Here is an 11,540-nt window from a genome sequence, read left to right as displayed (position 1 = left end):
GCTTCTGTCTTAAAACGAGGCGAGGTGCGAAGCCTTTTGATAGGAAAATTAATTTCAAAGGAGAAAGGTTTGAGGATTGACCTCGTTTTGAAAATGAAATTTGATCGCATCAAATGGCTATTGTGGTAGGCCACAGTAATTGCTGTGAAAGAAAAACTAAGTCAGTTTTGATAATTCAGTGCCTGACTTCTTTTTTCCAGATATAAATGAATGTGAAGCAGGAAAGCACAACTGTTATGCAAACGCCAGTTGCAAAAACACTAAAGGATCCTTTGTGTGCACCTGCAAGCCAGGGTATTCTGGGGATGGAGTTAACTGCACAGGTGAAAACAATACCTCGGTCTTCTTTATAATAAATCTTTTCTAATCAACTCCATTTATCTCGCATTAGAGTCAAGTTCACCCACAAGGTAGTATACAGCTTAGTCCCTAGAGCTACAGTTTGTTTTTCAATTTAAGATGAAAAAGTATGGAAATACCCTTGCATAACAAAAGTTTGTGATTTACAGTATCTGTGTGCAATTTTACCCCTATGCATGCTTGAAATATTAATGTGTTATTATATTGTGCTCCTACAAGATTGCATTCTCTAATATCTTGCTTCCTTAGGTCTCGCTAATCCTCTATCTATACACGTGATGTTATTAATTTTTTTGTGAATTTTTCACCTGCTCAATATATAGCAAAAATGTTTTTGCTTTCTAGCATAGCCAGAAATCTCTCTCTCCCTCTCTCTTCTTATCGTAACCAATCGTAGAAAATAAAAGGTCAAGTAAATCAGTTTTGATGATTTAGTCCTGCATCTGATTTGCAGACGTAAACGAGTGTATAACAGGCGAGCACAACTGTGATGCCAATGCAGCCTGCAATAACAGTGAAGGATCTTTCGAGTGTACTTGCAAACCAGGGTATTATGGGAACGGAGTTAACTGCACAGGTGATTATATTTCAGTACAGACCTGTATCGTCTTAATGTTAAGGCTATTAATTCAGTATTATTTTGTCTCGAGTTCACGCGTTTGAGTCCCTGAGTAGAATTCAAAAGAGACATTTCCAAATGTACAAATGAGAGTTTGAAGTCTAACCTTTGATCGACAAAGTGATCGTTGTCATAATTATCAATTACTGAATGAGGCTGAGTAGGATGTGACGAATTATGTAGAGCGAAAAAGATGTTATCCTCAATCTTGCGGTGACTCAATCCAGCTTGGTCGAAGTTTAGGACATCTGATCAATCCGCTGAAGACGTTACTTCTCCTAGAAAAGATAGATCATAGATAATACAATAATCAAATCGCAGCCGGCTGAAGGCTGAATTGTTTAATTATTTACAATACAATAAAAGGTATAAAATAATGGCAACAGACTAATTACAATTCTGTTGATTAGGAATAATGATAATGAAGAACTGAAAAAGAAAGGAAAAATAACGTAATAACACTTAATCTAACATTATAATAACATGTTTGGACTGCCGCACGTGGCTGGTTTGAACGAATTTTTGCTGCGGTTTGTGCGAAAGTGGGGCAAGTCGTAAACACTCTCATACCTGGTATTGTAGTAGCTTTGGTGGTTCGGAGAAGGCAACAAGCAAGCGAATTTGTGCTTATTCGAGGATATACTATTAAACAGCTTAATACACTGATCGTTACGCCTATCATATAAACTGCTGAGACCAAAACTGACTAAACAGTGTTTGTATGATTTATCAGGCGCTATTATGGAGAGCGCTCTTTTTTGTACACGCTCACTAAGACAGTCGGGTAGGCTATGGTGGAAAATGGACGAGCAATATTTTAGAACGGGTCTCATTACTGTACAGTGGAAGTCAACAATATCTTTACAGCTCAAGCTGAACCAAAAAAATACGAACGCTTATTTGCTTTCCTAATAGTTTCATTTAGTATTCACCAAATGAGTGGATAGCAATTTTCGCGCGTTCTGATTGGCTCCCGTAGCTAGTAATATCCTTGGATATTCACTGTTTCATTTGTTCATGACGGGATTCTGCTTCTCGTTTCGCGACATTTTCGAAAGATGAAATTTTAGCGGTAAATAAAGCAGCTGCACCAACAAATACCAAGAAAGAGGAAAAATTTGGCTTGTCGATGTTTACTGGTCGCTAGAAAAGAATTTTCTCACTGAATTTGGAACAAAATCATAACAAATGATCCCCAAAACACTGTAAAGTGAAACGTAAACAAACTCGAACTAAGTGATTTTTATCCAACTGATTTGGTAAATACTAAAACAACTATCCCCCTCAGGGTCGGTTCATAGCGCTAGATATATACCTCGGTATATTCCACCTGACTATTCTGATCACCTTCCCTTCGGGGGATAGTTGTATATTATATAAACGTTCCACTTGAGATCGTTAATAATAATAATAGTAATAATAATATTAATGATAATGATAATGATAATGATAATGATAATGATAATGATAATGATAGAGACAGTACTTTCCTTAGTATATTTGCTGTCCCCAACAATGCTGTTTGCTGGATAACGTTCACGCCGACTCGCTTCAACTTTAAGGAGTACATGAAGAGAATCGGCGTGAACGTGAGGTTGGAAATTATCCAGAAAACAGCATTGTTGGGGACAGCAAAGATACTAAGGAAAGTACTGTCCCTGTAAGAAGAAGGAAAAGAGAGACCTGTGACCCGTGGTGACTTGTTGTAATCTGCTCCCAAGGACTATAAACCAGGCCGAACATCCTGCCTGAGTCTACAAGGAATGGACATCATCATCATCATCATCATCATCATCATCATCATCATCATAATAATGATTATAATAATAATAAAACTTATATAGTGCCGATATCAATATTGCTATTTTCATCAGCGCTTAAAATAAAAATATTTCAAAAAAAAATTACTAGGACTGAATAAAGTATACAAAGTGTATGAACCTACCAAAAAGAGTTAAAACAATTATGTCAACACTCTGTACTACAACTATAAAAATTACCTAGATTACTTAAATCGTAAAAAAACTGCATAAAACCTACTAAAAACGAGATTAAATAGCACATAAAATTACAAAAAAGCTTTCTGAAATAAAAATGTCTTGAGTGTCGTTTGAAACGATGCTACTGAGGGGCTACTCCTAATCGCACAGGGCCATCAATTCCATAGTTGAGGAGCAGCAGCAGCAGCAGCAAAAGATCGATCTCCTAACGTTGTCAAAGTCTTGATTTCACAGGGTTCAGTAACAGTCCATCACAATCGGAGAGTAAATTGTATTTACATGCTTCTTTAAGGTTAATAAGTTCCTGGAGACAAAAAGATGCTAAGCCAGTGATAACCTTTTACGTTAACAGTAGTATCTTAAAGTCAATTTTGAATTTAACCGGCAACCAGTGCAGATTATACAGCATCGGTCTTACGTGGCAGTATTTAGATTCCTGGAAAATTAACCTCGCGGCAGCATTTTGGACCCTCTGTAGCTTATTAAGCTGGTAGGCTGGCAGGCTACAGAGCAGGCTGTTACAATAGTCGACGCGACAGTGTTATACCTAAAAGTTTGGCACTATTATAACAGCTAGTTCCTTCTCGTCGACCACAACAGGGCTGAAGACGTGTTTGTTATTTTCAAAGTCGATGATCATCTCCTTGCATTTGTCAGCGTTTAGTTGCATGCATTGCTCACGTGACCAGTCCTCGACGGCACTAACTGCGCTTTGAATGTCACCCTGTGCACCTCGCGGGACTAACTCATTAATAGTAGAGAGATTAAGCATCGCGTTTACGGCAAACGGGAAACTTGAGATTCAAGTTGAGAAATTTTTAAAATGAGAAATGAGCGGATTAAATCAGCTTAAAACAATTCTTATGGATAAAATTGGCCTGAATCTACCGATTTTCGTGTAGTTACAAAGAACAGAAAACGACTAGTGAAGGGGAAACTTTCTTACGTTTGCCGTTTGCCGTAAACGCGATGCTCAATCTCTCTAGTAAGTATCATCAACGTACAAAATGTGCTTCCATGTGTCCACACTGAAAACCCCTGAGGAATAACGATGGGCCTAGTTTGGTTTCTTGAGGCACACCAGCGGGCACAGGGCCTCATTCATAAAAACAGTCTCTAGACAAATTTACGCGTTGTTGCCTATGCGTTAAGAAGTCGGCCACCCAGAGGGCAACAGCGCATGAAAAGATAGGCCGAAAACTTTGCGCACAAGTAGGGTGTGGTAGTTGAGATCGAAGGCCTTCCTGTAATCAAACGGAACGACTCTCACAGCAGCCTCAGGCCCGTCGGTGGCTTGCAACCAGGTACATGTAGCATGTACGTAAGGGCGTGTAGGGTAGAGGACGCTGATACTGATTTGGATCAATCACCTCCAGAACCGTAGGATCGAAATGGAGAGCAACGAAGTCCTGTGCAAGTTTAGATATTACGGAGGTTGGGGAGATCGGACGAAGATATTTGTTGATGTCGATAACAGGTTTTAGCTTGGGGACAGGCACCATCTTCCAGGATGATGGCCGTCTCTGCTCCGCGAAACTGCTGTTTTGCACAGCTAACCGGGCAAGCAAGGATGGCTGCGTACGCCTTCACCATACTACCCCATCTAGTCCTGCTGCCTTCGTAGGGTTAAGCCTTTTTAAAGCAGATAAAACGGCGGGTTCGGATAGGGTCAGCAGTGACAAATCCTCACTGTTTGACGGGAGGAATTCAAGCCTATGGAGGGACACCATAGGTTGTAGGAATCCTGAGTTGATTTGGCTGGCAATCTCTTGGTCAGACAGAAGAGCGGAACCTCGATCTATAAGTTGGCAAACAAAGGGTCTGAGCCAGGAGCGAGAGCCATGTCAGCGATCCACTTGACCGCACTCCACCACTAGCTAGGCTTGGTTTGCTTTAGGTGGTTCACGTTTGAAGCGTAGTAGTTGCTACGGAGAGCTATCACTCTGTCTAAAGGAATGGGGCCAAAATGAAAAATCCGGCCGGAGTTTTTGCGTTCGCTACCAGTTTACTTTGCAAAATGCTGCCAGCAAACCTCCTTAACGAGTACTAACCAGGCCTTCATACTTTTTACATACTATATCACTTGTAGAAGTAAACAGTAGTTTTAGGCGCCGAATTTATTCAGACCATACTCGGTAATTATTTAGAGTTTCAAGAAACGGCAATTTGAGATAAACAATCAACTTGTTAATTGACAAAGTTATTCTAAAGAATTGCAACAAAAGGCACATTGTGGCGTTGGCTTTGAGTGTTTACCGGATAGTATATGACATGATACCACATAGCTGGATTGTCAAGTGTTTGGAGATGTTTGAAATAGCTGAGAATGTGAAAAGGCTTTTTTATTAATGGTATGCAGACATGGAAGTAGAGTTATCATCATCAGGCGAGAGGTTGGAAGTCATTATAATTAGAAGGAGAGGCATTTTTCAGGGGGCTATTTGTTTTGTGCACGATTCCATTCACATTGGTGTTGAGAAAATCAACAGCAGGTTATGATCTTGCGGAGAATTTAAGATTAACCATCTTCTTTTTTTGTGAACGACTTAAAATTGTTTCGGAAAAGTAAAGATCAAATAGATTCGTTGGCGCAAACTGTACAGTTGCTTAGTAAGGACATTAGATTGGAGTTTGGATTGAAAAAGTGTAGTGTGTTGAGTACTGATAGAGGGATGAAATTAAGCCTCGAGTAAGTGTCGAGCGTCGAGTAAGTGTCGAGTAAGGTCCAGATAAATCATTGATATGCATAAGAGTCGAGTCCATGACGTCACCCATTGTTTTAACCTAGGGGAAAAGTGGGTTCCTCCATACTGATAAGTGCCCTCCTCCATATCTAGTGAGCGTCTGTCTTATACAATAGGAACAATAGCCTTACCTAGAATTGTCCGGTAAGTAACTCGAGCCCGGCTTGCTGGAACGGCCTATTACAAAAATAGGAACAAGAGAAGCGATCACCTAGCAACACAAGAAACGGCTTATATTTTCTATTACAATTTAAGCGCTTAAATTCGGATATATAAACAAAACACACACACAGAAAGTGGAGCTGAGAACTCTTTATTTCAATTTTGACTGACTACTGCAAAACCGTTAGGTCTCAGCGCTTGGTGAGCTTATGGCCTTGTCATTTTCACGCGCCGTTAGTCAGTTAATTATATGCGAGTTAACAAGCCGACATTTGCATACAAAATGGCTCCACAGTAAAAACCCCAAGGGAGAACCTTGACTTATTATTATAAAAAGACACAAAAAATTTCTTAACTTAACAAGGATCAAGTAAAACACGCGACTAATAAACGCTAGCAATAAAACCAGACAAGAGATACCGTTTTAAAAACTTTATTGAGAACCAATGACAAAAAACGGTTTAATACACAGCGAATTGTTGTCGAAGAATCTTGTGTGCTTGATGTTAAGCCTGCAACAGTGGTGATTATTTCTTCCTGTTGTGTTCTTGAGTTCAATTGTTCTTTTAAAGCCAGATATCTTTTTTGCAACTGAAAGTATCGCTTATCTTTTTCATCGTCCCGAAGATTGTTTCCAGAAAGCACATCATCCATGTTGCCCTGTATTTCTTGCATAGCTGGAAGAAGCAGGACAGGAGAAAGATTTTGCTGCTGTAGGTATTTTAAAAGCTCTTAAGGTATATTTTCTTGATACCCTGCTTGGTTAAAGCCTTATTCACTGGACAGGAAGTTTGTTCGCAGTGGGCAATTATCTTGGGTAGTAGTTTTTAGATTAATCATTATACAGCCTCCTTGTACTGATTTAAAAAGAAATCAGTTTTCCCGTGATACATTTGCTTTGCCAGAGTCAAGATTTGCAATTTGTCTCGTGGATTCTTGAATAGCACCAAATAAGTCATCTGATCGTCAAACACGATCAAATTCCGTTTGTTCACATCAAAATAGAAATCCTGCTCCAAAGCCGTAGGAATTCCCTTGATAAATTCAATGTGTGGCATGGCGACTAGCATCTCTGTATACGCAGGCTGCCATTGTGAATAACACCAAACGATCCTCTCTGGGGGAAGGTAAATTGCCTCTGAAGCTTGATGTAATAGAGATAGAACCCAGGCCGCTTTTCCGGACTTGGTCATTCCAGAAGTTTTGGAGGTGAAAGGATGCTCAAAGCGAAGCCGCTGATATTTCTGTAAAGACATCGGAACTATTTGAAATGGGGTGAGACCAGCATTGCGGTGTTTAGACATCGCATGCCTTTACATGTTACTCTTTCTACTAAACGATTTTTCGCAAACGGGACAGAACCAACTCATGTCAACTTCTCAGGAGCAGAATGTAGACTGAGAAAAAGGTAGAATGTTGCGCGTTTATATAGGTTTGGCAAGCCGTGAAACCACATTTCTATTGCTTTCCTCGGCCTCCTCCACCACTACCACATTTCTGTTGTTAAGTTATTAACTGTTTTTTTTTTCGTTGTTGTTTTTATAATAATATGTCAAGGTTCTCTCTTGGGGTTTTTACTGTATAGCTGAGCCAATTTGTATGCAAATGTCGGCGTGTTAACTCGCTTAATTAACTGACTAACGGCGTGTGAAAATGACAAGGCCATAAGCTCACTAAGCGCTGAGAGTTAGTCGTCTCCTTGAGATAGAATACCTGAATTTTGTGCTTGAGTTTTGTTTATATCCTGTGTTTAGTCACGTTAATTTAAAGAAATGATTAAAGATTTTTCAGTTACACTCTGTAATGATAGCGTGTTCAACAACTGAGCGCTTTCATTTTGAACACCTGATAATTTCTGCATGAGCCAATCATCAGGGTTAAAAGAGACCGGGCAATTCTATGCCAGCCTATTGTTCCTATTGTATAAGAGAGACGCTCATTAGATGTGGAGGAAGACATTTATCAGTATGAAGGAACCCACTTTTTTCCTAGGTTAAAACAATGGGTGACGTCAAGTACTCGGCCCTTATGCATATCAATGATTTACCTCAACCTTACTAGACACTTACTCGACATCAACGGCGCTTAATTTCATCCCTCTATCACTACTGTGTTGGTAATGACAAAGGAAAAGAAAGTAAGGTTTGAGGGTATAACTTTTGTATGGGCGGATAATGGGAGAAAGCGGTGAAAGAAGGTATAAATATTTGGGGGTTATTGAGGCGGATGTAATAAACGAAAAGGAGATGAAAAAAAAATTCACTGAAAGAGTAAAAAAGAAGGCTGAAACTAATGTTGAAATCAACATTGAATTGAAAGAATAAGGTTATAGCAATTAACACTTGCGCAGCTGTCAGTGCTGATCGAGTATGGAGCAGGTAAGATGGGCAAAGGAAGAACTGAAAACATTGGATAAAATGACTAGATTGGTGTTGACAATGAATGGTGCTTTCAATTCAAAAAGAGATGTTGATAGGTTGTATGTATCAAGGGAGGATGGAGGTCGGGCCGACTAATAATCTGTGAGGAGTGTGTGAGAGGTGAGTAAAACAGTTTTGGGTGGTGTGTGAAGAATTCTTGGGAGGTTTTACTGCAAGGGGTGAGGGGTAAGGTATATTGAAAGTGATGAAATTGTCAGTTAAGTTGATTGAAGACATCTTGGAACAATGAGCTGAAACTCGACAGTTGGAAGGAAAAAAAGCTGCATGGTCAATTTTATGAGAAATACCCGGAACAACACACGAAAGAAAACTTGGAGGTGGTTACGAAAAGCAGACTCGAAGATCAAAACAGAAGCACTTATTTGTGCAGGCAAGGAACAGGCTCTCAGGACCAACCATGTAACTGATACCATGTCGACAATACCGCGTGAATCCCCCTTATGTAGGTAATGTGGCGAGAAGGCGAGAGTGTAAACCATATTGTCTGTGAGTGCAACTGAAAAGTTAGCCCAAAGGGAATATAAACAGAGACATGACAATATTGCAAAAGTAGTTCGTTGGAAGTTATGTGAGAAATATCATCTGGGAAAGAAGGACAAGTGGTACGAACACGTGTCTGACAGTGTGAGTAAAAACGATGAAGTTAAACTACTGTGGGATAATGAACACCCAATGTGATCATGTCATCAATGTTACAATAGACATGATCATGTGGTTGTAAACAAACAGGAGAGAGAGTGCGCCTTTCGTCGATATTGCTGTAGCAGGGGATAAGAGAATTGTTGAAAGGAGAATGAGAAGGTTATAAAATATCAGGAGCCTAAAATAGAAATTGCAAGGATATGGAACATGAGAACTGTGCAGGAGATACCGATTGTTGTATGATCATTGGGAAGTGTGACAAAGAACTTGGATAAGTGGCTGGAAAAGTTAGACATTAGAATTAGTATTTCATTAATCTAAAAAACTACACTACTTGGAGCAGCAAGGATTTTAAGGGAAGTATTAGAGTTCTAGAGTAAGGAGGTGAAATCCAAGGGGCCTTTGGTCAGGGATTATGACTCGCTCCCTTAGCAGGTAAATCGGTATGAGATCAGCCAGTGTACAAAGCAAGAAATGATTATAATAATAATAACAATAATAATAATAATAGTAATTTTAATGATAGTTATAATACTTACATTGTTAATAATGGAAATAGGTCTGAGTGGAGTCAGGAGACCACATAGCTGGAGTCCGATTTGTATAAAAATAAGTAACATTTAATCGTAACTGTAACAAAATTTGTGATACTTTCAGATTTTATGAAACTAAAACACAAGATCTTGTAAGAGTTTCATGCCGCTAGAAGAAAAATATAAATAACAACAACAAAAACCAAAAAAACGTCGAAGAGCGTTCGCGATGGAGTGATTATTGTACCATTACTTATGTATAATGACGGGTACTGCCCCCGGGCACTGTATCCCATTACACCGTTATTATCATAATTAGAACAGCGCTAGCATTTAGTAGTGGTAATAGGACTCAGATTAGAATCAATTCCGTCTGTAATCATCGGAGTCGTAGAGAAAACTGTTTCTCAGTAGTCCTTTTGTGGTCGCACACTATATATAGAAAAAAAGACAAGCTAAATAGTAGCATCTCCTGTTTTTCAGACGTTAACGAGTGTGCTACAGAAAAACACAACTGTCACAACAGCTTCAAATGCCATAACACCAAAGGATCCTTCCTATGTATCTGCAGGAGGCCAGAATATTTCGGCGCTAATTGCACCGGTAAATATAATGTACATTGAAATAGTAGATTCCTCTGATAAAAATCGCCGCGGTGTAATTGGGGTCTATCAAATGGTGGAATCATGTTCATTACTGTCATCATTGGTATCGCGTTTATTTCCCCTTTTTCGTTGATAGCTATTTTAGAGAAGAAAAAAATCAAACCAGAAAGGTTTGTTGAAGTCCTTTGGTTTCAATTTGATAAAAGCACATGAAGATTTGACATGATCTCTAAGGTCAAGTAATACGGGCAAAATGTTCTTTTAACTTGTTGCACAACATTGTTAGTTGCATTCCAAGTTCAAAAGCGTTTTTGCCCTTCGAGTTTAAGAGTGCAAATTAACGGTGCAGCCTTGTCTAAAATCAATCTGCCCGGTATTTTGGGCCATCGCTGTTTGTACGTTTGATTTTGTGTTAAAATTAGTATTTATTATGCAGTAGCTTTTAATACCGGTCTCATTTCGGTGGCTGAACACCGCGATAGTATGTCTTTAAACTTAGAGGTTGCCAGTACAAACGATTCACGTGACTAAGTAAAAAAGCACCCCAAGCACTCCCTCCCCTCAATGGAGCTTTGCGGTCTCTGGGTTAAGGAAAGAAGCTGACGGTAAGACCGATAAGAAGTTTTTAGTCAGACCTTCTTGTTCCATCTTAAGACATCAGATAGTTACAGCAGCAACAGAACATTTATAAAAGACACTAGAAACCACTTCTTTTTGCAATCGTTGAAGCTTATATTTTACTTTCCTGTTATTTTTAGCGTTCATGGACTCAAATATATTGAAAACAGATTCTTCGTATTTGTCCCATCTGGGAAAATTTCTGGAGCCTGCGGTTGGGTACAATTCCCAATGGCTACTGTGCTGGCGGGCTACATTGCACGGCTGGGATGTCGATACACAGTTTCACAGACGCTGCGATGGAAAAAGAGACACAGTTACCATAATAAAAAATGGTAAATACGTTTTTGGAGGTTACACGGACATTCCTTGGGGTAAGAATATTGCTTGCTCAGTTGAGTATCTGGTCTGGTCTGGAGCCAAGACCCCTGGTCTTGACTCATATCGACTCATAGCATAGAAGTATTTTTTCGGACCAACACAATCGCGACTTTCACTGATTATGACGGGTTGATTGGCAAAATAAACTCAAAACAGTCTTATTCCCTAGTAGGATTCGAAGTCTCAAAAAATACTTTTAGAATAAAAATTGATTTTATCAAGTAAAATTGTCAAATTTCCGCGTTGTTTCCTGAGTCACGTTCATCTTCTCTACTAAAAGCGGAATGTCTATTAATATTAAATTGACTTTCAAGAATACTAGAAATCTGGATGCAGAAAAAATAAATAGTTTGTAAAAACCTTCCGTGCACATTTTACATAAAGCAAAAATCCAGAACTACTTTATAAAATAAACTAGCCTGGCGGTCTTGTCGT

General features: G+C 39.2%; 1 protein-coding gene across 1 annotated transcript in view; it reads left to right on the top strand.

The window, feature by feature from the left end:
* The first annotated feature begins 203 nt into the window (after window positions 1–203).
* Window positions 204–11,540, top strand: part of LOC140946908 (uncharacterized) — a 32,551-nt gene continuing 21,214 nt past the window's right edge. Inside the window, exons 1-3 of the mRNA XM_073396011.1 lie at window positions 204–323; window positions 815–937; window positions 10,865–11,098. Coding sequence (XP_073252112.1) covers window positions 10,870–11,098 — 229 coding nt within the window. The 5' untranslated portion in view covers window positions 204–323; window positions 815–937; window positions 10,865–10,869. The remainder of the gene's footprint in view (window positions 324–814; window positions 938–10,864; window positions 11,099–11,540) is intronic.

This window comes from Porites lutea, chromosome 8, assembly GCF_958299795.1.
Source record: "Porites lutea chromosome 8, jaPorLute2.1, whole genome shotgun sequence".
NCBI classification, from domain to species: Eukaryota; Metazoa; Cnidaria; class Anthozoa; order Scleractinia; family Poritidae; genus Porites; species Porites lutea.
This window is presented reverse-complemented; position numbering and strand designations above follow the sequence as displayed.